Source organism: Puma concolor, chromosome D1 (assembly GCF_028749965.1).
Source record: "Puma concolor isolate L17-30 chromosome D1, mPumCon1.1.hap2, whole genome shotgun sequence".
In the NCBI taxonomy this organism is placed as follows: domain Eukaryota; kingdom Metazoa; phylum Chordata; class Mammalia; order Carnivora; family Felidae; genus Puma; species Puma concolor.
Window position 1 is genome coordinate 44427069 of NC_141676.1, and position 26946 is coordinate 44454014.

General features: G+C 47.3%; 1 protein-coding gene across 1 annotated transcript in view; it reads right to left on the bottom strand.

The window, feature by feature from the left end:
* Nucleotides 1–26946, bottom strand: part of INSC (INSC spindle orientation adaptor protein) — a 127057-nt gene that overhangs the window by 75025 nt on the left and 25086 nt on the right. Inside the window, exon 2 of the mRNA XM_086677906.1 lies at nt 17327–17427. Coding sequence (XP_086534032.1) covers nt 17327–17382 — 56 coding nt within the window. The 5' untranslated portion in view covers nt 17383–17427. The remainder of the gene's footprint in view (nt 1–17326; nt 17428–26946) is intronic.

Consider the following 26946-nt stretch of genomic DNA (forward strand, 5'->3'; position numbering starts at 1 on the left):
TCAGAACTTAATTACTTAAAAGTAGAGAAATAAAGAAAATTCTGGTAAGATGGCAGTAGTGACCGCAGTTTTTAATTTTTTTTAACGTCTATTTATTTTTGAGAGGACAAAGAATGAGTGAGGGAGTGGCAGAGAGAGAGGAAGACACAAAATCTGAAGCAGACCCGGGGCTCAAACCCACGAACCGTTGAGATCATGACCTGAGCCGAAGTCGGACGCTGAACCGACTGAGCCACCCAGGCGCCCCGTGACAGCAGTTTTTAGATCTCTCTAAATCCCCACGTGAAAAATTGATAGAACAACAAAGATAACAAAACCAAAGCCCTTTGGATAAACACTAGATGATAAAAATATCCCCGCAAACCTCAAAATATCAGCAGCTGGGGACCAAACACTAACAGCCACAAGACCTTCTCAGTATCATCTGTACAAGAGGAAAAAGGAGGACCCAATAAGATAGCGTTTGATGAATATGAGAGACCAGAGCCCGCAGGATATTTATTGGAAAGCACAGCATGCCAATTCCAAAAGAGTGGCTGAAACCTGAAGAGTGGCTGAAACCTCTCCAGTAGCAAGTGCATGCAAGGTGCCTCCTAGGAACTCTCAAAACCAGCCCAACAGGAATCTCTTCTACAACGAAGAAGTGCCATGTGAAGAAGAAACTTCTGGGGGCAAAATCAAAACTGGGCAGGACAAAGGCCTCAGAGACAAAGGCGAGAGATGTTCATTCAGATCCGTGTAGGAGGTGGAAGGAGAGCCAGGAACTCTGGGAAAAGCAGAGCACCCTACTTTGAACCTGACACGGAAACAGAAGAGGATGGAGGTCGATGGATTTAGAACAGCTTTCCTGAACCCCGCCTCCCTCGCAAAGTGCATGCCCACTAAAAATGAGCAACGCAAAAATTATTCAGGTCTCAGCCCATGCATGGTTATTTTCAAAAGAGAAGAACTAACAAAATAATATCCCTACAATGAGAAAATTCCAGGAAAATGTACTCACAAAACAGAAGGAAACTAAAATGTATACACGATTTCAAAATAAGCTTAACATTTTAAAAAATGATATAAGATGTGAAAGAGAAGCATGAAACCTCAGCTATCTTAACTAAGAAAAGAATTAGAAACAAAAAGAAAATGTCATTTTAGAAACAAAGACTACACAAGACGAAAACATGAGATAATGCCTTACGAAAATCAAATGCAAAAAAGAAACAAAAATGTTTTAAATTAAAAGAAAATGAAGACGGGGTGCCTGGGCGGCTCAGTCAGTTAAGGGTCTGACTTCAGCTCAGCTCATGATCTCACAGTCTGTGAGTTCGAGCCCCACATCGGGCTCTGTGCTGACAGCTCGGAGCCTGGAGCCTGCTTCAGATTCTGTGTCTCCCTCTCTCTCTCTCTGCCCCTCCCCGACTCATACTCTGTCTCTGTCTCAAAAATGAATAAACAGTAAAAAAATTTTTTTTTAAAGAATTGAATTCAAATTTACTGCATAAATAAATAAAAGTTTAAAAAAAAAGAAAATGAAGACAGAAATTAAAAGGATTTGTGAGGATGTGACAAATATTAAAGATACGCAAATAAGACCCAATATATATACAATAAGAGTTCCCAGGGAAGGAACCTAAAACATGGCAACAAAATACATGTGAAAGGCTATAAGTTAGGAAAACATTCCTGGGGAAAAAACACTGTTTGAACTACATATTGAAAGGCCATATTCCATACGTAAAAAGAAATATACAACACCTATTCTACTAAGATTATTGGACTTTTAAAAAGAAAGAAAGGAAATGCTTTGTGCACCTAGAAATAAGTGCATGTTACTTGAAAGGGACAGGAAATTATGTTATCATCAGATTTTTGTGTGTGAGAGCAATGCTTTATACTAGAAAATAAGTAGAAGGACATACTTAAAATACACAGAAAAATAAAGTGTGAGCCGAAGGCCTTCCATTCTGCAAAATTACTTTTGAGTATGAGAGGAGAAGGAAGTGACACCAGTGCGATGCTGGAGGACAATCATTCCAGATGGTCCTTGATCCCGGATGCTGATTCACACCAATGATGAATAAGAGGGACAGTCAAAGCTGAGCCCCAGACTTTTCACTTGTGCCACAGAGTGGAGAGGAGAAACAAGTTCAGAAGACAGTTCAATTTGAGGCACGTTGAGTTTAGTGAGCCCATTTATCCTTTGGTGTCCAGTCCCTTTCTCTGGGCTGTCCTCCTGTAGCACTTCATTCCAGAAACATCCAGGTGCTCCCAGGATCCATGCAGGATATGTGGCCCACATACTCACACAAATCCCACCATGAATGTTCACTCACTAGACATGTCCACTAGGTACAGGAACTGTTCTCGCTGCTTGGGACACATGGGTGAGCAACACAAACAAACATGTCTACCTCTCCCTCTAGAGCAGGGGGAACAAATATAGTAATAACAAATATAATAAATGAAAATGTTTGTGGTGTGTTAAAAGCAGATCACTTCTATCGGAGTTAGAATAAGTATGGATGAAGGGTGCCTGAGTGACTCAGTCGGTTAAGCGTCCAACTTTGGCTCAGGTCACGATCTCACAGTTTGTGGGTTCAAGCCCCGCAGCAGGTTCTGTGCTGACAGCTCAGAACCCCTGCTTCAGATTCTGTGTCTCCCTCTCTCTCTATCTCTCTCAAAAATAATAAAACATTTTAAAAAATTAAAAAAAGAAAAGAATAAGTATGGATGAGATTGTCATGTGGGAGGCAGGGAGGTTACTGCCATTTTAAACAAGTGGTCAGGCTCACTGAGAAAGTAAGACATGAGCGAAAACCTCAAGACGGTGACAGAACGAAGCTGTCTGAAGTATGGGTACTGAGCAATCCAGGCAGAGGGCCCAGGCAGTGCAAAGGCCCTCCTTGGGAGTATGCCTGGTTTGTCTGAGAAACAGCAGGGAGATGAACGTGGTTAGAGCAAAAGAAAGATTAGTAGGACATGAGCTCAGAGGAGAGACTCAGGCTAGATCATGCAAGGCCTTGGAAGCCACTGTGAGCACCCCAGGTTTCTTTCACTCTGGGCGAAGAGGAGAATTCTTCCTGAACATTGAAGGAATCTTGTCACCGCATGTCAGCTGGGGCCACCAAACCCCTACGCCTCTCTCCAACCCAACCTGGAAGGCTCTCTAAGGTCTTAATAAAAACAACACATAAATTCATTTAAAGTTAACCTAACCTCTGCCTTGCAGTGATTTGTAAACTGTTTACTAAACAGTTAATTTAAGCATAACTATTTATGCAACAAGCTATAAATAATTTACAGTGTGGTTAGGGTATTAACTTCCTCACTAAGGCCCTGGTGAAGCCCCAGCCACTTGGGACTAGAGGAAATGTTGCTTCTCTGATCTTGTCCAAATCTCCCAATGGTTTCGTCGTCCTGCTTCCGTTCCGGCCTGAATCCCACACTGAGGTGCTTTTGCTTTCTGCGCGTCGGCACTCTGCAACCCTCCATCCCCAACTACTCCAAGTTCACGGTGTCCGTGTAGAGCCTTCACGGCAGACGGTGTTGGGTAGGCTCACAGAAGTCCTATTCCTAACTTGCAGCCGATCCATCCGGGCAACGTGAGAACCAGGAAGGAGGCTTTCTCTCCCTGCAGGGGACTCTGCAGAATGCCCTCTGCACCCACCTATTATGCTGGGCCTGCTCTCTTCCCTTGTATGATCTCTTGTGTTCTCTGCCATTTCTGCATGGACCTTCTGCTCCAGGCTGTAGCAATGGAAAGAGTTTTCAGATTGTTTTCCAGAAATCCCCACTTTCATTGTTCATCCTTATCCACTTTGATATATTGTGGTCCACAGCACTTTCTGTTCATTAAACTGTCCAGTATAACATGGTAAGAGAGTTGATTCTACATTTCAGATATTTCCAAAAGTATGGGTGAGGGGAAATGGTGTCCACCAATATACCCCAAAGCTAATAACTAGGAAAAATTTGTGAAGGGGGCATAGATAATGCTACTGTAGTCACTTTGGCCCATCCATTTCTCCAGGTTGTGGCCTTCCGTCAATCTATTGGAGGGTTTTAAGGCAGGGAAGAGATCTGACCACTCTAAAACGATCAACTTAAAAAAAAAAAAAAATCTAGCATACTTCAAGCATGCTATAAAGAAAACTTTATTGAGTACCTTGTGTGAGCCGAGCACATATCAAGTGCTTGCACGTACAATCTTGGTCTTGTATTCATAGAAACACCATTTCGTATCCCCATTTCACAGAGGAGGGAAAACTGAGGCTCACATTAATTCCTACAGCTTGTCAATGGCAGAACCTTGACTTCCCTCCAGGTCTGCTAACTCCAAAGCCTGTGCTGTCACCTATTCCCAGTCTTTCCAGGACCCCAGTGGGGTGCATTGTTCTTTCTGTTTCAGAAAGCCAAGGAACTTCAATTTGGCTCCAGGTAACTGTTTCCAATCCAAAAAGCCAATATGTTCATTTGACAGCTGCCCACTCCTGATGAGTCAGAGCCCATCTTGTTAACTCTGTCAAATGCAGGCATTTTAGATGTCTCCTGAGGGATGGGGGGGGGGGGGGGTGTTGCTAATTAACAGTCCCTGGCCTTTCATTAACTAAGGAATGACTCATTTCTTAACCTCTTAAAAGGATACACGTGTGTATAAGCATGGCCAGTGTACGTAGGAGAGCCAGTAGGACGGTACTAACACCAAGAACACCGCATGAGACGCCATCACCCATGTTCTAATAGCCTTGCACCTTTGCACATGGCATTTGCCCTCCCGGAGCCACAGTTCCCTGACCTGCTTTCCCCCTCAGTCCTAACCACCATCCCAGCCACACTTAGTTCTTTCACTCCCTCTGCTGTGACTTCCGGCCTCCCAGCCTTTGCACATGCTGGCCCCTTTCTCCCCATCTCCTCTTCACCTTGCTGATGGCTCCACATCCTTAAAATCTCTCTGTCTCTGCTGAAGTAGGTTTCTCTGACTCCTAGATGCGCTTGTGCCCCCCGTGTCTGTTGTACCCCGCCTTTCCCCCCATTGTGATGCAGGTCTCAACTGTTTCACTGCTGGACTATTAATATCTGCTTCATTCACCAGACTATAAGGGCAGGGCTCGCATCCGTCATGTGCTCCCTCCATGTCACCCCGAGCAGTGGACCGGATACGCTGAGGATGGGATGCTCGGCATATGTGGCACTGAACGAAGCAGGAAATGGGAATAACATTAACTGGTACCACCGTCCTGCCTCACTGGCTTGTGAGAGTCGAGATGAAACCGGCAGTCATTATCGCCAACCTTTACCGAGGCTGGGCTTCGTGTCATCTCTCATGTGGATGGCTTCAGGTGCATTATCTTATTTATTTCTCATAATGCCCCTAGGAGGAGGGGGTTCTTACTGTCTTATTTTTACAGTTGAAGAAACGAAAGCTTGGAGAGGTAAAGTGAACTATGTGACATTGCCCTGCTTGTAAGTGGCAGAGCCGCGCTCTGACCCAGCCCATCACACGCCAGACCCCACATGCTTAAGTGCTACTCTAGACTCTAGGAAAGGCCACGCCCTGTCCAAACGGCATGCTTAGCACTATCAGGTAATAATTATACATGCATTCTCACGCAGAAGACTCAGCTTTAGTCCGCCTTCAGCCTTCATGGCTATCATACAGAACCTGATGTGTAGACTGAAAAGGGTTGAGCTTTGTCTTTCCCATTCTGTTCTCTTCCTCTAAGGAGAGTCTTTTCATCTGCCAAAGTGGAACGTTTAGGAGAATTCACAGATGGAAAGTGTCAGGTGCCATCCGGGTACCTCTGATAGTGCTTGGAAGTGCCGGTGACAGTAGAAAAGCACCACTAGAGGGTTTCCAAGAGCCGATCTACACTACGGGCAAGCCTCCATAGACTCAACGGCCTCCAGTCGCCACCACTAGGACTCCTCTCCTCCACCACACCCTTGCTCCAACCCCCAAGCCTCGGGCTCTGACCAAGGTTCTCTATCCCCAGTTGTGGGCAGACTGAGAACCAAAGATCCTTCACCTCAGGCTGCACTGATGGGGCTGCCCTCCTAAAGCGCCCCTAGAGGTAGAGGCCAGAAGTTGCCTGTCCCATCAAGTTCCACAGCCAGCGCATGATGGGGCCAGGCCTGGAGCCCTGATGTCCCAGCATTTTCTGTGTACCTGCTCACCAGCCTGTTCTAGGAGCTGAGGACAAAGCCAACCAGGAGAAAATTCCAGCACTCACGTAGCTCAGCTAAGACCCCGAACAGGCAAGAAAGCACCAGGAAACCTCGTAGTCATTTCAACAGTAGCCAATGTGCAACGAGCCAGGCAGTGCTGTAAGCCCTCTCCATGTATTATCTCTTTTAATCCTCCCCACTAACTGGAGAGAGAAAATTATTATTGCCTCCTTTCACAGACAGGCAGACTTCTGTGAGAGTCATATGGTAGGAACTGGGCGAGCCATTACTCAGACCAAGTCTCTAGAGTCTAGAGTCTCTGCTCTTATCAACTAAATAGCACATTGCCATCACGAAGCCATCAAGAAGCTGTGAGCAGGACAGCCGAGGACCACAGGAGACAGAGGGCCTGACTTGGCCTGGGAATATGTACACAAAGGAAATGACATTTGCCCTGGTTCTTAGAGAAGAGGAGCAGGCCAGGATGACAAGGGCAAAAAGACTGTTGGAAAAGCCTAGAGGCATAAAAATAGAGATAGAAACAAGGAGTTTCACTGGATTCAAGCATGGGAGGCGGGCGGGGGGGCGGGGGGGTTGAGGGAGTGCCCGGGAAGCGCCAGGTGATCAAAGACTCTAACTTGATTCAGAATTTGGGTTTAATCCTAAAGACAATGTGGAGCCACTGAAAACACTGTAGAGCAGGACAGTGACATAACTGTGCAGAGAGTCAGTAGAAAACTGGACCAGAGCAAAGTGAACTACTAGACAGAAGGCTGACCTACCAGGAGACGGTAGGCATAAAACAGCAAGAAGACAGAAGCCTGAACTTGGCAGTGACGCCGGAGAGAAAGAAGTGGGAGGTCTGGGAGGGGGAGATGAGAGGATGTGAGGGTGAAGTGAAGGAGGGAAGGCAATGCGGGCTCCTGGGTGGCAGGAGGCCTGGGCGACCGGTGCTGTCCTGGCTGAGATAGAAAACCCATCGAGCGAGGAGCTAGTTCTCATTTTGTTTGGTTTTAGGAGAGGATGACAAGTGGGGTACACAAGGTCACAGCAGATGTGGGGGGGCAGGCCCTGCAGAGAGGTCCATCAAAGAGGCCCTACACTTTGCCAGGGAGGAGACGAGGCCTGGTGAACCCGGCCCCCGCCACAAGCCGGTCCACTCCCAGCCGCGGCCACTGTGCCGCCACATAATGAGCTCCTCTTCTCAATTTTAGAGTCTAGGGACTGCAGCTCATTAAGGTTTGGCCTGTGTTAGAGTCGAGCATCCCGTAATTGCAGAGCTCGCCTGACTCCCTGTCATTAGCTCTCTGGTTCCCTGGGCTCCACCTCCCCTCTTGGATTTGCTGACTGACCCCAACATAGAATGGCTGGCTAAACAGGGCAGCTCTCATTGCGTGGTGGGGACTGCCTGCTGTCCCCGAACCTTGCAGCTCCCAGGGTTCAACCGTCCTCAGCCAAGAACTTTGAGCTGCCATTCCCCTATGCATGAAATCTTTCCTTTGCAAGTACAGACGACTGATCTGATTACTCACACAAAGGAAAGGAATTGAAAATTAAGGTCAAAGCAGATGGACTGGCAATGAGTCACATTCCCTTCATGGTGGAAAACCACCACAGTCAGGACACGTTAGGGGCTCTGGCCAAGGAGCCTGAGGGGCCAGGGACCAGGACTAGGGTTGGATTTTCTCGGTCTCCATTGTGAACTGGAATCTGAGCCTGATGCTGTCAAGACTGCCCCCATGCCTGGGGCAGGGAGGGCATCCCACACAGTGAATGGGGCTCCCGGTGCCAGCCCAGTTCTCATCAGAGCCTCTGAGAGAAACAGATGCCTACTCCCTGAGTAACCCTCTTACTCTCCGATGGCAGCTTTCCTGGACATCTGGAAGAAGGTGACCAAGACCTAAAATCTGGGCTTTCTGCAGTCTGGCAGATTCCAGACACAGAGCCAGATGTAACCACAATCATCTCTACATACCAGGGTACTGGTAGGATGATTCTTTTTTTTAAGCTGGAATTATCCAGGGTGGAGGTGGGAACAGGGGAAGGGAACAGCATAGTCTTGTACCAAGAAATTGCCAGTGTGAAAACAATGAGACCCCTAAAATATTCATTCTAAAGTCAGAGGGAATTAACTACCCACACAGCAAGCAGGGAGGTTTATCGACAACAGAGCACCTTCAATGTACCAAGCACTCCCTCCTTCAGCCCTTAACAGCACTCCGATGGCTGGAGATTACCATCCCCATTTTATGGATGTAGACACAGGCTTCGAATCATCACATTTGTCTAAGACCTCACACTAATAGTGATAATAAAGCTAACATTGATCAAGTGTTTATTACATTCTGGGCACTGTGCTAAGGGCCTGATTCCATCTTAATTGTTCACTTAACCTTCAAAATAATCCCATGAGGTCCACATAACTGAAATTTGGGAGGTTAAGTGACTTGGTCAAGGTTACACAGTGCACAAGTAGAAATAAGAATCTAGGCAATCTGAGACCAGAGCCTTGCTCTTAACAATTATGCTATGGTCTTTGAGGTCTTTAGCAAATGAGCTGAGATTCAAACCCTAAAATGCACAGCCAGGGCCCTCTCTGCTATGGTTAGACTGCCCTTACGTGACATATCGATACCTTTTTAAAGCTTATAATCATTTAAACACTGTGGTGTGTCTGATCGTTTTTCAGACCCTTGTCACATTTCTTTCTGGGAGAAAATTGGGTGTGTGTTGTTTAAATTCAGGACAGAACCCCTGGCCCAGTGGCCCCTTCATCACATATGTCTGACAGGTTTGCACCAGAAATACTACCAGAGCTGAGAAGCCAGGGAGACATGCACACAGGGTGAGGAGTGACCCTCTCAGGACTTCAGGCCACAAAGGGGTCCTCTCCCACCCCTCCTTGCCCTGCGCTTCTGCTTTGGTCTCTTAGATTGCCCCCTTCATTCATCAAAGCCCATCACTGGGGAAAGGTAACTGTGCCTGACCCTTCAGATGCCAAAGGGAACAATTTTTCTCAGCTCAGCAGACCCACACCATGGCCCCCAGCTGCTGGTACCAGTTCCTCATCCCCAGCTAATCCTACAGGCCTGGCATCCAGCGTTCCCCCAAACCCCAGGGGTTGGTAGTTTACGGAGATCTATGCCTACACTGTGGTTGGCTCATTTCAATCTCTTTTCAGTTAGAATGAAACTTTATTCCTTCAAAGTCTGGATATTTGGATTTCCCTGCCCTACTCTATTCTACCTGCTATGTGGAGAGTTCTGTGCAAAAGAACACTTTACCATATGCCAAGAATACTTGGTAATGGCCTCCAAACTTTACTGTGTACCTTAATGTGCCAGGAACTTGGCTGGGTGCTGGGATTACAGAGGGGTTGGTTAGAGGAGAAGCTCCAAGAGGGCAGGACCTTCTCTTGCACACTGACACATTCTCTGCCCCCAGCACCATGCCTGGCACTTCAAAGGCACCAATAAGCATTTACTGAATGAGTAAATGAATGGCCATAAAGAAGCAATTATGGCTCATTGGGCTCCACATGGCATTTTGAGGTCAGCAGAAAGAATCATGGGAGCAGAGGGAAGGGAGGCTTAGTCCAAGCTATGATATCTGACAAAGCTCCCCAGGCCAACACTGGACGGGTGCCTTCGAGTGCCCCAGGAGAGGAATCAGAGTTGGAAGATGCTAGGGTTTCTGACAGAAGAAACAGCATGCACAAAGCAGTGGAGGCATGGAGCCACATGCTGGGAAAATGGCAAGTTCTAAGTGTAATCTGGAGAAGTGGAGGTGGAATCAAAAACAAGGAATTCAAATTATTCAAATGTTGGAGTTCTGAGATTCATGGATTTATCTGTATTACATCCCACGAAAGCAGGGCACTCTATTCCCCCTATAGAACATTTCTCCTAGATATACCAAGGGCTTGCATAAAATCCAAATGGGGCACACCCTTAGATGATGAAAGGGGTTCCTAAGCTAGGGTGCCTTGCAGTGTCCATCCCGGCTTCAAGGCAAACACTAGAGCTCTTGTGCATTTCATAGGAAGGAATGAGAAGACCTTGCCTTGATCAATGGGACTGCTTTCCCAGTCCTAGGCTCTAACGTGTGATATTTTTGTCCAGCAAAGGGAACAGACTCTCCAAAACTCATTCACAAACTCCTAGAATATTAGAGCTGGAAGGGTCCTTGGGGAAACTTTTGCCTACCTCCTCATCCTCATATGAAGAAACTAAAGCTCAGAGAGGGAGAAAGATTGTCCACGGACACACAGCAGGTTAGTATACATCCAGGACTGGGAGGGAGGGAGAGAGGGAGGGAGGGAGGGAGGGAAGGAAGAAAGGACGGAAGGAAGGAAGGAAGGAAGGAAGGAAGGAAGGAAGGAAGGAAGGAAAGAAGGAAAGAAGGAAAGAAGGAAAGAAGGAAAGAGGAAGGGAGGGGATAAAGGACAAGAGGGCAGCCTCTGGTTCCTAGTCCATGTTCCTCACTGCACTGGGTTCTCCCATAAGAGATTTAATGATGAAACTGTGGACTTTTTTTTTCCAGTGAACATAAAACCAAAGACTAAAGTTACTTGTCTTTAGAAGAAAAAAAAAATGTCTCTCCAGCTCTCTGATTCCATCAAACAATTAAATCTTTGGCTTGAACTCAGAAAGAGGATTTAAATTAATCAAGATAAAACTAGCTTACTCTTTCCCTCGAAGCAGCAACTTTCTACCAAAAAGAATGAAGAGTTTGCTGAAGACTGGAGTGCCTTGGGGAAAGGAACAAAATCCAAGCTATTGAATTAATTTCTCATAGTCACCTGAGGCTCCTCAGCGATTCATCATTCACTCATCAAACATTAAACATTTATTCATTCAACAACCACTTATTGAGCTCCTACTGTGTACACTCTAATCACAGGAGCACAAATATGAGTCAGAAATTAATTTGGCCCTTGGGACATTCATCATTGAGAAAGGTAATGGCATTTACATAAATCATCACCCCACAACCCAGGGTCTGGGTTGTGTAAATTCTCAGTCCAAAGTAAATCTCATTTGAATGAGTGGATGAATGAAGTTGGGGTCTACTACTGATCACTGCCACATGAGAATTCCCCTGGAGCTCGGACACAGCTCTTCTAGAAACAGCATAAGGAACAGCTCAGAAAAGGCAGGACTCCACAAATGGGTGGGTAGGGGCCTGAAGAGTCTTTTGACAGCTCCGTTCCCTTCTCTGGGCCTCCGTTTCCCCATCTTATGAGGATGACAGATGAGCTCTAGGTAACTCCCAGCAGTAACATTCAATGGTTCTATGATCCCAGTTCCCGGCACTGTATGGGAATTTAAACCCAATCTCTCGCCCTAAAAATAACTATTCAATCACTGTCCCTCTGCCTTCTCAAGGTCACGCCTGTGTTCCTGTGGATTTCTCTTGGGAGACGAGAGAAGTGAGGGAATTCGATTCTAACTGTGATTGGCCTTCCTTTCTATTTAAACAACAGAAAAATATCCAATTATCCCATTGACAATTACAGTCTGCACATTTCACCGCAGGCACAGAAAACAGGCCAGCAGCAGAAAAGCAGCCACAGACCAGGGGTGCACATATGTAAGCCATTATCTGCTTGGAGACAGGCTGGCCTGCGGTGGCCTCCAGCTGGACATCCCTTGCCAACAGGCCAGGGGCTATCGGGGAGGCTGCCTGCCATTAGCTGTAGCCACACCCATACTGGCTCATCTCAGACTCCAGGCTGAAAGGAAACCAGGTGAGAACATGCCCAGTCTGGTCACCAACATGTCCTTAAGCACCCAAGCGTCGTACAAGGAACCTGATCTTCACTCAGTACATATGTGTAGAAAAATTTTGTTGAAAGCTAATGAGTAAACAACTACCTGGATGAATGAGTGCATGGCTTGTTCGTGTGAAGCCCCCAAGAACAGGGTGGAAAAGACAGACTGGATAGAGTATTGGCCAGCACTCAGGCCCAAGCACCATCTGGGAACATCTATCCAAGCTCCGTTCCTTAAAGCTGACCCAGGGCAAGTACCTTAACCTCCGCAAGCCTTAGTTTCCTCATGGGGCAGATGTATGTGCTGCTCAGGTTCCCCTTTAAGGAAGGACGTGTTGTCCCCAGCTGCTGGGAGTATCACTAGCTAACAGCCTCCAGCCGCCAGGCCTTCAGACTGTCTCAGAGCCACCTCACCTAAGGTCATACCCTGGCCCACGGCTGCCCACTCAAAAGACATATCAAGTGGGATTTGAAGACCCTGGCCACCCTGTACAATGAATAAAACTGTGATTCCCAGGCTCCCTGTGAGGGTAGCTGAAGTCACTCAAGTCTTCTTCCTCCACCTGGTCCTGCTTCTGTCTTCTCCCTTCCCTGAGTGCTGGTCCCAAAGGCACTCCCTAATAGCCACTCTCAACTCTGTCCCAAAGGCTGCTTCCCAGAGAACCCAACCTGTGGCCCATCACTTGCAATATAGAGATAATAATCAGCACACATGTGTGCCATCTGGCGGGTACGTTCGGCGGGAGCCAAGGTCACACGGCTGGTAGGAAGTGGAGCTGGGACTCAAGCCCAAGTCTGATACCAAGGCCTATATGTTTCCAACCACTTAGACCCACATTCAAGTTTCCAAGAGGAGGGTTTCGTTCTCTGGCTTATTTTATTATTTTTAAATATGAAAGCTTTCCAGGAGATGTAGTTGGAATTGAGAACCCTGACATTCCCTCTCCTATTGTCCATGCCGAGTTGGCATGGGATCCCAGCCCCTGACCTGGAGCCCACACCTAGATAAGCCTTTTTTTTTTTTTTTAATGCTATTTACTCATAAGGGTCTCAAATACCAAAGGCCTAACCCCTATGATTCACCCAAGCTGCTGGATGATCTCACGCATCTTGTCGGTATTTGTTTATTTTGCACATTGAAGTGAACAATGAATGGCACTTCAGAGTGAAGTTCAGTTTCAATGAAACACGACAGAGAGAAGTCAATTATCCAGCATTAATTATTTGTCTGGGGACAATAACCATGGTGTTATTCCCCACTAAAGAGGCCTCTATAGCTTGGAACAAGAGGAAAGAAGAGGTAGCTGCTATTATCTGTCCACAATGCAGCATCAGATTGGATAAATTAACCCCTCTGACATCCTGTAAAGACACATGAGCCTTCTTCACGAACATGGCCCATGCACGCAATTAATAGGCTGGTAGGGCCCAGGGATAGTGTTCCCCTAATATTCCGGCAATGCCAGGCTATGAATACATTAAAGGAAATACCACCTTCTCTCTGCAGCCCACCCTGCCCTATCAGAACTTTAGGGCTGAAGACATTCTAAGCAAACCCCTTCTCACGTTGTAGCTCTGTGGCCAGCCAGAACTCTTGGGGTCATGTTAGTCCTGGGCTCTCCTCCCAAGATATGTGTGTAGAACATCAGTTAGAAACCCCAGCCTGCCTCCAAAAAGAAGAGTAATGTAACTTCTAAATCATTTTCATGTAATTTAATTTCCTTTTATCCTTAAAGCTTCTGAGGCAATTGGAGGTGTGACGGAGAGAGACAGTGGTCCCCAGAGGCTGAAAGGGTGCCAGGGTCTGATCTACCTTTGCCCCACATTCTCTAGACCAGGGACCTGGTCTTTATCTGAAGAGGTTCTAGCAGTTCCTGTGTGCAGGCAGGATGCATTAGACATATTATCTTAAATTCTCATTACAACTCAATGATGTAAGTATAAACATGCCCACTTCATAGACGAAGAAAGCTGAACCCTGAGGTTATAACTAATATGCAGCAGAACCAAGATAAGTTGAGGCAGTCCTGACTCCCACACAATCCTAAACTGCCCTGTGACAGCAGCTTCCCCAGCCCCAGCACAGCCTCTCCGGTCTGACTGTCCCAGGACCCAGGAGGCTCTGAGGAGGTGTCCCAAAGCCCTATTGTGTTAGATGAGGTTATCAAAAGGACGTGGCCATCGGTTCACCCGTGCACTGGACCCCAGCCACCTGAGGCTCCTCACCACCTCCCCTGTCCTTGGAATGTGCATTCCACTTGCCTTCCCCCTCCTAGAGGCTGCCCTCGGGACACAACCTTGAGATAGTGATGTGGTGCTGAGACTGTCTGGGTAGTATACTCAACTGAACCCACTTAAGGCCTCCATATACACTTTTAAGATTTTGCGGCAGGTGCGGAATCTATACATCTTGCGGCGGCTGAAGACAAGCCTCATATATAAGTTCCCTTGCCTATGTAACCTGCTGCCCACCAATCTGGGTGGCCCGCCTCCTTCTTTGGTCTCTCTCTGCCCTTTGATTACAGAGGCTGGTTTCAGATTACACCTGGGAAGCTCCCCAGGTGCTTACCAACCAACATATCGCCAGAGCTGTTTCTGCCCACCTGGCTCACAGGTACCTGGTGTGGACAGCAGCCAGAAAGACTATGAACACTTCATCTAGAATAGCTCCACTTTCTCCCGGCTTAAAATATTAAGCTGCTGGAAGTGTCTGTTGATGATTTCGGATTTTCTCACTGAGGTCATTTGCCAAGAGGGGTCAGGGAAAGGATTTCTAGAAGACTTGCCTGAGATCACCCTCATGAAGAGCCACAGCGGACCTCTGACATGGAGTAGGCACTCAATAAACAACAGGCCCCCTATGCAGCTTTCCCTGAGTGAGACACTTTGCACATAGCAACTCAGTCAATTCACACGTTAACCCTATGAAATAGGTACCATTTTTACCCATTTTATACGTGAGGGAACTGGGGGTCTGACAGGATTCGAGAACTTGCACAAGGCCACACAGCTAGTGAGGGGAAGAACCTGGCTTTGAAAGCAAGCAGTCATGAATTCAAAGGCCATCAGCTGCTCCAACATACACGTATCCCAACAGGTTTGCACCTCACGATCCCTGAGCTCTGCCTAAGACACACTGTGTGGAAAGATATTTGGGCCCCCGGGTGATCCCTTATTCTCTACGTTAGCCTGCACAGAAAAGTCCTAACTACATCTCTAACAGTGTTTTCCATTCTAAGTAGCATGCACGAGATACATGTCACACCCGTATACTCCCTTATAATGATGGCCTCAAAGGAGTTAACCCAGTACCAGTAGACTTTTAGCAAATACTCATTATTTTTTTCTGATTTTAAAAGCAACACACATGGGGCGCCTGGGTGGCTCAGTCAGTTAAGCGGCCGACTTCGGCTCAGGTCATGATCTCACGGTCCGTGAGTTCGAGCCCTGTGTCGGGCTCTGTGCTGACAACTCAGAGGCTGGAGCCTGTTTCAGATTCTGTGTCTCCTTCTCGCTGACCCTCCCCCGTTCATGCTCTGTCTCTCTCTGTCTCAAAAATAAATAAACGTTAAAAAAAAAATTAAAAAAAAAAAAGCAACACACAGTAAGAAAAATACTCAAAACCAAACAACATGGAAATGAATAATGTGTGGGGTGCCTGGGTAGCTCAGTCGGTTAAGCGTTCAACACTTCATTTTGGCTCAGGTCATGACCTCAGGGTGTGTGGGATCAAGCTCTGTATCAGGCTCCACACTCAGCTCAGAGCTTGCTTGGGATTCTGTCTCCCTCTCTCTTTGCCCCTCCTCTGCTCTTGCTCTCTCTCTCTCAAAATAAAATAAATAAACTTAAAAAAAAAAGAAATGAGGGGCGCCTAGGTGGCGCAGTCGGTTAAGCGTCCGACTTCAGCCAGGTCACAATCTCGCGGTCCGTGAGTTCGAGCCCCGCGTCGGGCTCTGGGCTGATGGCTCAGAGCCTGGAGCCTGTTTCCGATTCTGTGTCTCCCTCTCTCTCTGCCCCTCCCCCGTTCATGCTCTGTCTCTCTCTGTCCCAAAAATAAATAAACGTTGAAAAAAAAAATTAAAAAAAAAAAAAAAAAGAAATGAATAATGTGATAAATTGAAACCCTCCATAATTCAGGTGGGGGGTGAAGGACAGAATAAAGGTAAGATGTCAGTGATACATGTAATATGTAAAACAAAACATACAAAACAAATCAACAATGACTTAACAGTCTTGTAAGGGCTACTTGGATTCTGTTGCCTCAAAACGACCCCATCAAAAGATCTCAGAAAAAAATTTAAAAAGCAAGGCAGAAACCCTTGAGCCCTCAGTTGCACACTTCCTCTGTAGACCAAACCTGCATTACTGACCAAACAGCCCAGTTTGCCTGGGGCTGAGGTGTTTTCAAAGTCACAAAAGTTTCAGGGCCCAAATCAGGACAGTCGTGGGGCATCTGGGACAGTTGTTCACCATAGATTCACTGGCCTGGTACTTTCCCCTTCAGTTCTGGTGCTGGCCCCCCAAACCAGCCAGGTCTCCACAGCTCCCAGCTGTGTAAAATCACCTCTGGGGCTCTGTCTCTCTTTCTTCTCACTGCATCGTCTGCCCTTCACCCTCTGCTCAGTGTGTTCCTCCATCCTCCTCCCCACCACTCTCCCCTGCACAGCTCAGGGCGACAAATATTTCTGGAGGATCTGCTCTGTGCTCAGTTCTCTCCCTGGTGCCCTTGAAGAAGTAGAAGACACCTAAGGGTAGTCTGTCCCTTTCAAGAAGCTCAGAGAGAGTCTTCCATAACCCCGAGGGCCCCCAATGGCTTCAGCCTCCTTGCCTAGGTGGGATCAGGAACGCCCTCCAGGGTCTCCTATCTTTTTTTTTTTTTTTTTTTAATTTTTTTTTTTCAACGTTTATTTATTTTTGGGACAGAGAGAGACAGAGCATGAACGGGGGAGGGGCAGAGAGAGAGGGAGACACAGAATCGGAAATAGGCTCCAGGTTCTGAGCCATCAGCCCAGAGCCCGACGCGGGGCTCGAACTCACGGACCGCGAGATCGTGACCTGGCTGAAGTCGGACGCTTAACTGACTGCGCCACCCAGGCGCCCCCAGGGTCTCCTATCTTAGCAGAATACCCCATTCAATTATGTTTCATTGTCTGCCTGCATCTTAAGGAGACCGTCCCTTGGGGGACTGGACATGCCTGATTCCTTCATGTCTCAGGGCCCACTTGCATCAGTATTTGCTGAGTGAACATAGCATCCCCAATGCTTTGTCTTAAGCTTCCACCCCAGGACAGTGCATGGAGAGGTGGAGCCACCTGCAGCCTCAAGATCCTGGAGCTGGGCCTCAGCCATTGGCCAGATAGAGCAGGCCTGGCCCTAAGAGACACCTATGGGACTTACCGCTGACCCGGCAGAGGGATGGAGTCCAGGTGGCGGCCTCCAGGCAACGCCATCATGTTGATCCCAATCTGCAGCAAAGCCTGCCCGCAGTGGTCGTGACCCTGGAAAAAGAGAGGGCAGGATGGGGTCAACAGGTGTCCTTAGAGAGAAGGCACAATCACTTTTGCTCTCAGATCCAGGCCACAAGGAGCCAAGGCAGCTATGGAGGGAAGGCCCCCTAACCCTCCTCTCCTTTTTGAACCGGTTTACACTCTACTGCCCTCACAAGTAGTGCAGGACTTAGTCTAACGTCCCAAGCTCACCATGAATCCCTACAATCTTTTATCTCCCAATATCAAACATTTGCCTGACCCATCTTGCTTTGTACCAAACACAGGGACACACAGACCAGCAAATATTGCATGGGACATACTCATACTCTGAAAGTATCTATGGTTTATCTGAAATTCACATTTAACTGGGCAGCCTGTATTATTTGCTAAATCTGGAAAGTCTACATGCTAATTCTCTATAACCATCACAGCACTGGGTTATTCATGTCGATTATGCATGGGAAATGTGACACTGTAGTGGGCATAGTGGTTGCTTCCCAAAATCCATTCTACTTCAGATGATATAATTTCACTCGAACTGCTAGTAACTGGTTCAGAAATAGGCATGGGACTCAATTCAGACCAATGAGCCATGACAGGATTGCTTCTACAAAAAGTTTTCTTTCTCCTAACTGCGAACCACAGGAGACAGTATCTCTCCCATTGGACCTGAACAAGGAAATACGTCACATCATTGCTGCTGGAGACCAGCTTGCAATCAAGAGAGGACCTAGCTGGGAGAATAATAAATCTGGGTCCCTGGTCACTAAGCCACTGAATCCACGAACCCCTAGGCCTCCCTGTTATGTAAGATGATAAAGTCCTTGTTGTTTAAAGTGAAAATTTTGTTAGTGGACAGCCAAAAGCAGTCTGATAAAGATAAACCAGATTCCAGGGGCCTCTGTCCCAGCACTGAGGACCCACCTGGCTTGTCTGTGCCTCGAAAGTTGCACCAAGACAATGGTGCCCTTCCTCCATCCAATCAGCTGCCCACCTGTTTGACTCCTCCTGTTACCTTGTCCCTTCCTTGTTCTTCCTCTCTGCCACCTCCTTCTCCAAGCTGGTGAGGAAGTTCTCCCTGAGGAAAATGGAGATTCTTTCACCGTTGCCTGGGTAAAGCAACAGAAGAAGGGTTGGCCATCACCCAGCCTGCCCTGTGCTTGAGGACAGCAGATTTCAAGACTTTCAGGGAAAACGCAAGTATGAGCTTGTGGGAAGATAACAGCTGAGAAGAGGGAGATAAGTCCAGAAAAATTAAACTCTTACTCCATGATTACAAATGACCCTTATGAGAAAAGAGCGGAGGAGGACTTTAATTAATAGTGATCACGCTGGACATAAAGTACCCTTTATGATGCTTGGAATAAAGAATAAGACAGTTGATCTGAAAAGTATGGGAGACAGGAGCTCAGAATAAACTAGGGAATTGTGTAATTCCAGAGACTCATGGCCACTGCCTGTCTCCCAGTCTGTGGGTCCCACCACACTATGAACCCCTCAAGGGCAGGGACCCTTTGTGCTCCTAGCACTGAGCCAAGAGCCAGGCATGCAGCAAGCACTCTATGGGTCTGTTGAAAAGATAAGTGGAACACATTTTTAGTACCTTTCTGCTGAGCCCTAATTCTTTATCTGTAACTGAGAGTAATAATATCTATTGCACAGGGCTATTACAGCAATGACCAGACATAAAGAATATGGAAGTGTCAGGCCAGGGTGAGAGCTCGATAAATAGTAGCCTTTGTTATTCTTATGCCCAGAGAGTCCACTGTATACTGCCCTGTGGTCAGCTAGGTTGAGGGAGATGCAGCAAATGAGACAAAGCATATAAAGCTTTGATAGTGCCCATCAACATCAGGAGTATCACCATTGTTATTTCTAGCATTATTATCATCACTGAAAAAGTATATTTTTGAAACCCAGTGAGTCAGCAGGCACAAAAGGATGGCACAAAAGAAAAAAACAACAAAAGGAGGTAACTGTTCCCTTTCCAATTTGTTTGAACTCAAAAGGGAAATACCAGCTTTTCAGAGTGAATGCTATGACGTCATCAGATAGCAGTGAGCAAGCAGATCTTATTTTACCTCCATCTCCGTCACAAAGAAGAAAGGGGTACAGAGTAAGAACAGTCAAGAAGGAATTTGAGCTTATGCCAGGTGAGGACACGGAGACGGTAAGGAAGCTGCAAGGCCCTTTTGAAGTGTGAAGCAGTTAGGGTTCTGTGAGGAGATGAAGCATGCCCTTGGTATTGGAGGACCTTTGGATCTGATCAAGTCATATCTGATGGACCTAGAAAAAGGGAGCGCGGTCATGAGCAGAAGGATGCAAGAGAATGATGTGAATTTCTAAGAGGTAGATTCTAGAAACATAGCTTGGTGACCATGAAATTCTAGAACAGATGCCTAACTGCTGATCTGTGAGCCCTTTGGGCAGAAGCCAGCTAGAGCACAGTAGGAACAAGTCATCTGCTTCCGTTTCGTTAGGGACCACTGGGCTCCTAGCCGAGGGGAACACAACAATAAACCTGATATATCTTGATTTCGCTTAAATGCCCTGATGAGACGTCCTTGTTCAACCATTTCACCCATAGCCTCCCAGAGTTGTGCCAGTGGAGCCTTCCAGCAAACAAAACCTTGGTTCTTGTGATTGCATGTTTTCCCTGAGGCTAGAGAAGCCTCTTGGGGACATTTGGGAAGCATCTGTACCAAGGACCTATTCACAGACTATATTATTTATGCCTGCCTCTTTCCCCCAGTAGGACAAGACTCCTTGATGCCTGAAACCAAATCTTGCTCAATGTGGGACTGATCCCAGGACCCTACGTAATGACCTGCATGGTTGAAGCCAGCATTATGAGTCAGATTGGCTCTCAGGAGAGCCATGGCTCATATTCAGTGCGGATGAGGCCCAGGTAAGAGAGAATATCTGGAAAGTGAGATAGGAAGGACCAAGAGTTTAACCCAGCTGATGTTTATAAAATGTCTCCACCAATAATAAGAGCTAATATTTACTGAGTGTGTACCATGAGCCAAGCACTGTTCTAAATGCCTCATATGGTGTTAACTCATTGAATACTATCACCATCCCCCTGTTACTGATGACACAGAAATTCAGTGGAGGCATATGCGTTGCTCAAGATCACAATGCTGGTAGGTGACAGAGGACTAGGATCAAGGTTTTAGGATTTAGAGGGGAGGTGCTAGAGCAGGTGGAGATGATGACGGTAACAAACGAGTGGCCCATGTCCGGCATTTGCTAACAGGAAGCCCGACTCCATTCCATGGTGGCAACTACACCCAGCCCCAAAGCCTCACAGCCAGCCAGCCCTCTTCCCGGTCACCAGTGCCTCCCGCTGCTCCCATCTCCCGGAAGGACTGTGAGTGTCCTCCAGCTTCGTCTAGTGTCGGCTCTCAATAACACAGCCGGAGGACAGAACAACGGTCCCTGCAGAAATGAAGCAGATTGCAAAGACTGCAGTCAAAGGGTACAAAGAAGACAGGCACGGACAGTGGGGACGTGTCTTCTGTTCCTCGTTTCTTGGTTCCTTTTGCGAGAATCGTGTGGATAGTTGTGGGCCCCAAAGGGATCAGGAGATGAGGAAACCACAGTCCCAGCTAAAGCCTAAAGTGTCACTAGCTTTATAGAGAGGCCTATTTCAAGCATGCAGCCCTCAGGAAAGCCCCCAAAGGCTGCTTTCCCGGCAGCCGCCTCCCCTACTGCCCTGCGCTGGACTCATCCTACTGAGCAGAGAGATTCCGATTACACACCTCCAAAGCTACATAGCATGTCAGGGAGTGGATTCAAAGTAGCCCCTTTGCCCCACACTGTCTGTCCTCAATGTTATTGCAAAAAGAACTTGAATTTTGGGGTCTGACAGATCTGGATTCAAATCCTGACTCTGTACCAGATTGGTACCTGACCTTGCGAAAATCATGAACACCCATGAATGTGGTTCCCTCCATTATACCTGCCTCCTAGGAGCTTCATAAAGATTAAATGAGATCACTTGCAAAAGCCCCTAATAGATTAAAATAAAATAAAATAAAATAAAATAAAATAAAATAAAATAAAATAAAATAAAATAAAATAAAATAAAAATCATGTGCCTGACACATGGTAGCTTCAAGAAGAAGTGTTCCTCCCCATGGAAGGAGTTATTGAGAAATGTATCTCAGGGCAGAGATGCTGTCTTGCCCATGAGAGGGGTAGAAAAGACACATACAAAAGTTAGCAAGAAAGAGGAAACTCCATTACCTCCAGCCCCAACCCCTAACCCCACCCAAAGCCCTTCCTAACTCATTGGAAATCTCACCCTGGAGCTTTGTAGCCTTTATTCTGAAGGCTCTTGGCTATGCCTTCCCATCCCAGGAGAGGCTAGTTTACAAGAAGGACTTGAAGCCTTAAGTGTCTCTGATTTAATTCCATGCCCAATGAGACAACGGCTCATTTAGACAGCTCATTTCTGCTCCTACATCCCATTAGAGGCAGCCCTAGCTCACCTCCATTTGGCTAACAAGCCAGCTTGGGCTCAGAAGGAAATGGAGGCGATTTACAGCAAATTATTCAATTAGAACAATGACTGGGGCGGCTTCTGCCATTGTCTAATGGGCCAATCCCAATACAGCTCGAGGCTGGGCTGAGATTATTTAATCTGCAGAATCCATTAGGACTGTCAACAGGGGCAGAACAGTAAATATTGTGGAAAGCAGTTAAACTCCAATGCAGCGCTAGGTACTGGGAGGAGGCAGCTGGGGGTGGGGCGGGGGAGGGGTGGCTGGGAGAGGAATGAGACGTGGGGATTCAGTCATGTCCCTCATTATGTGATCCTCTGCCCCCTCATTTTTCTCCTCCCTAGAATTTATCATAATTGTAACTAAACAATTAACTGAAATTAGTAGCTTAATGTTTTCCCCCCTGAGGATCCCAGGGTCAGGGACTAGAGGTCTGTCCTGCCCACTGCCATATCCCCCACCCCGCTCCTGACTCTGTACCTGGTGCACAATTATCAGATCCACTAACACTTCCTGACTGCCTGGATGGGTTCTCACTGAAGGAGCTCTGGCAGGTGCCTATTCTGCTACACTGTGATGAGTATTCATTGAGAGGGTGATGGGAGGGCCTTTTCCAACCATGCAGGCTACAGGGAGAGGGCTCTGCATCCTTACACCCACTGACACAAAGCCACCTGTCCCCTCCTGAGTTTCTGTGGCCCTCACTGTCTGATCACACCTGGCTAAGCAGACTCCCTCCCCACCCCCAGCTGTGACCCAACAGGTTCTCCCAGACAGAGAGACAGGGACAATGGACAGTTGCATCACAACTGCAAAAACTGCCAAAGTGGGTGCTAAGGGAGGTCCAGAGGGCTTCCCAGCGGTACTAGGTGAGAACAGGTGGGGAAAGGGGTCAAGGCCTGACTTCAAAGCTGACACTTGCAAGAGGAGTGTGAAAACAGGAGAAAGGAAGGTGTGGAAGGAAGGGTGGGCAGACAGAGGGAAGAACACGGGGAGATTAAGGAACTGCAAGTGCTTCTAGAAGGCTGAAGTGAGCACCCCGGGCTGGTGATGGAGTTTAGAGGAAACGATCCCAGTAGCGTGGGAATACAGAAAAAGGAGTGGCCACTTTCAGCTGGGAAAGTAGGCCAAACTTCCTAGAGGAGATGACATCTGAAGTGGGTCCTGAATGCAGGGTGGGATTTTGCCAGGTGAAATGGGACAAGGACATTCAGTGCCAAGAGAGCAGTGTGAACAGTGGCATAAAGACCAGAAAATGAAGCAAGTATTCAGGGACCCAGATCTCTCACAGGGCACTGGAGGGAAGGTGCTTCTGTGGTCCTGCATACGAAAGGAATGGATTCTTTGGCCTCTTTCCTGTGGGTGGTAGGGAGCCACTGATGGTTTAAGCAGGGGAGTAAAATGATCAGAGTGAAATTTCAGCTCCCATGGTGACCAGTAAGTGGATGGACTCCAGGGAGTGGGGCCAGTAGCAGCGGTCCATTTAAGAGACAGGTGCAACTCCCAAGGGGACCACCAAAGCCTGGGTTGGAGGCATGGAGACCTGGGGTAGAAAGGAGGGCGGCTGCAATGAGCTTTGAGAGGTAACAGCAATGAGCTTCCCTCCTCACCCCAACTCGAGGCACTGTTGATCTGTGGGAGCATGGCAGCAGTCCTCAAGATATTTCAGTATTGCTAGCTGGGGTGGCCAGCATGCTGCAGCAATCAGATACTCTAAGAACCCTCATTCCCAGGGGAGATGCAAGAAACTAAGCAAGCTGTCACCTAGCCCTACTGAATAGACTGAGCCTCATGAAATATAGACAGCTCCGGCTCCCTGGAGGAAGCCTGGGTGGCCCCTCACAGCTGTCAGGCAGCAGAGGCAAGCAGGTGGGCAGAATAGACCTCAGGGCTCACAGGAGCTGGGCTTGCCCCTCAGGCCCTGAAGACCCTGGCCAGGCAGTCGGGAAGGACTGTGCATCAGACCTCAGCCCTGCTCCTCAATTCCAGAGCCACAACAGTTTCAACAAAGCACAAACAAGGCCCCAAGCCTCCCCTTGATTAACTGGATACATCCACCTTCTAGGCTTTACCTAAAAGGTAACAAGAATCCCACCTGCGCAAATATGTCCGGGGCAAGACTAGAGCCCTCCAGCCACAATCTGGGCAGCCTTCCTGGAGGAGCTCACATCATACTGTTAGAGTATTAGAATTAGTAGGAGGCCTTAGAGATTATTCCCTTGTAATAATAACTATAATGATACTAATAATAAGTAGGAGGAGAAGAGGGAGAAGAGGGTGCTATTTGTCAGGCACTGTTGTAAATGCTTTACAGTTATTCATCCTCAAAATAATCTTATGAACAGCTCGTGTTAGCCCCATTTTTCAGATGATAAAACTGAATCACAGAGAGATTAACATGGGCAGATGGCAAGACATGTTCAGAGAGGGGAAGAGATCTGCCTGAGGTCACACAGCAAACTGAGCTATATCTGGAACTTGCATTCGGGTTTTCTCACTCCCAGAAACTTCCCCATGAGAAATCCAAACAAGGCTTTGTATGGTTAGAGCCCAGAGAGACCCCACTCAGGCTCAGTGTGATTTTCCCTGGGAAATCAACGGCTCTGGCAGTTCCCCATCTATAAATCTAGGATAATTACTCATGCTCTTTCTCCTTTGCTGTAGCTATCAAGCACAGGGGAATGACCAGTGGATAGGAAACTGCAGGGAATCCTAGTCTAATTCAGCTCAGCCTTGGAATAAGACAGGCAGGTTGATGCAGAGATGTCCACGAGTCCTCAGAGGTCTGAGAGAAAGGAGCCAGAGTTAAACTCTCCCTGCTGAGGTCCAGGTGCCCCAGTCCCTGATCAATATGATCGCCCATCCTGTAAAGGGCTCCAGCTTGTCAAAGCCAACTGCGAGGCAGCCTCTCTTAAATGAGCATGTGTAATTGTCCCAGGGGGAAGCCCAAAATTCCTAGAACCAGGAAAGCCATGGCTGCTCCATCTCGTATCTCAGGGTGGCCCCTTCCTGATTCTAGGGCTATGACACCCCAGCTGCCCATAAGAGGAGCACCCAGCCCTGAACCACACAAGGAAACTGCAGTTACTGCCTTCTGGGAGCTGGCCCTGAGCTGCTGATCATCTAATAGGCGAAAGTGAGACACTGGTACCCCAGACGTCCAAGACCTTAGGCAGAGTGTAGCCCCCGAGAGAAGCTATGCCGGGCCTTTGGGCCACCCCCATCCAGAACCCCTGTTGCTTAAGAACACAGATTCGGAGTCAGTGCCTAGCTGTGTGACCTTGGGCACTAAGTGTCCTTATCTGTGAAGTGGGGTACATAATAAAGATAATGGGAGTAATGGTTCCTTCCTCATGGCACTGCTATGCGGATCAATGAGATCACAGATATGAAGTACCTGGCACACAGGGGTGCTCAGAATCAGCACCCCTGTTTCTCTTCTGGTGAGGACAAGTAGCCAGCAGCAGGGGGGGCAGCCAGATGGAGGCCAGTCTACAGCCTCCTGAACTATATCCAGCTAGTCAACTGCTTTTTACTCTTTCACTTTTTAATTATCCCCTCTTACTTCCTAACTTTTCCTGATGTGAATGTTAGCCAACTGCTCAAATGTTCCTTAGCTCCGATTTGCAAAAGCGAGAGCCCTCTCTCACTGGGCCCAGATCCCAGGGTGCTAAAATTAACAATCAGTATACTTTAAGCTAATGACTTACTGGTCGTGACTGCCACGAACAGACATAACTCTCAGATAAAAGCCATTAGAGAAAATTGAATAGCTCCAGCGTGGTGAAAATTTGGATACATCCTGTTTCATAAATCACGCTCAGGGGTTACACTGGGCGAGCTATTTCCCTCTCTGAGTCATGATGAGGCCCCAGGTTGAAGGGGTCTATATACCCTTGGGAAAGAAGACATAGGAGGGAGAAGCATACGATCTGGGGCATAGAGTGAGTCAAACGTGAAAAAACAGCCAGTTTACAGAATGCTGTATTATCAAGGCTCATCTCTGCCTGGTACGCTGCATATCACAGCAGCGTTGAAACGGTGCGCTGCATGGTGTCTACTTCAGAATAGGAGTTCAACAAATATTGGTCATTACCCAACAGGGGATTCCATGGTTCTCCAAAAACATCTTGCTCTTCTATAATGCTATGCATTGCTCATGGCATCCCAACACGTCCAGATCAAAATCTCCTCCACTCTCTTTTTCTATCTCCAGGTCATACCAAGGTTTTGGGATGCAGCTCTAATCCCACCTCATCTGGGAGGCCATCTCCAACCACTCTAACCTATGTGATTTCTCCCTCCAAAGAGTTACCTAGGACTCAATAAAGCTGCGAGGTCTTGAACAGTTTTAAGTTATAATGGTAGGGATGCTTTCTCCATGACCCTCTCTCTTCCCCTGTCTGCCCGTTAAGTGATGCCAGAGCAACTGGAAAGCCACACCAACACAGTGAGGCCAAAAGATGGAAGAAGATGAGTCCTGAGCATGGTTTAGAGCAGAGCCACCCAACTCACATCAGTCTGAGGGATAAACAAGAAATAAACATAATGTGTTTGGGGGGTTGTTTATTATAGCAAACAGTCTGAATTAACCTAACTATGAAAACTAAGGTAAGTGCTATATTTAAGGCATCCAGAAGAGTGCTAGACACAGAAGTCTCTCCGTAAATATAAGTCCCTTTTCCTATCTTCCTTGGTCCTGTAGGAGATGGTAGAATACTGTGTTTGTCTAACAGCCTCTGGACACTGGCTCCAGTTCAGGCACAATATGGCTAGAGTCCAGAAGTTGATGAGGTGACAGTAGGATGGAATAAATACCTACAAACATTTAAAGTCCTATCAATTCGGAGACTACGATTCTGTTTCTCAGCCACTGCCTTGTCACTCACATGTATCCATTCACAATAATAGCTACATTTTACTATACTCAGGTGCATTTTTTTCATATTTTAGCATCTGAAATTGGGATGCATGTTTCAGTCAATGGCATCTTGGCACTGTGTTCCAGTTTAACTGAAAG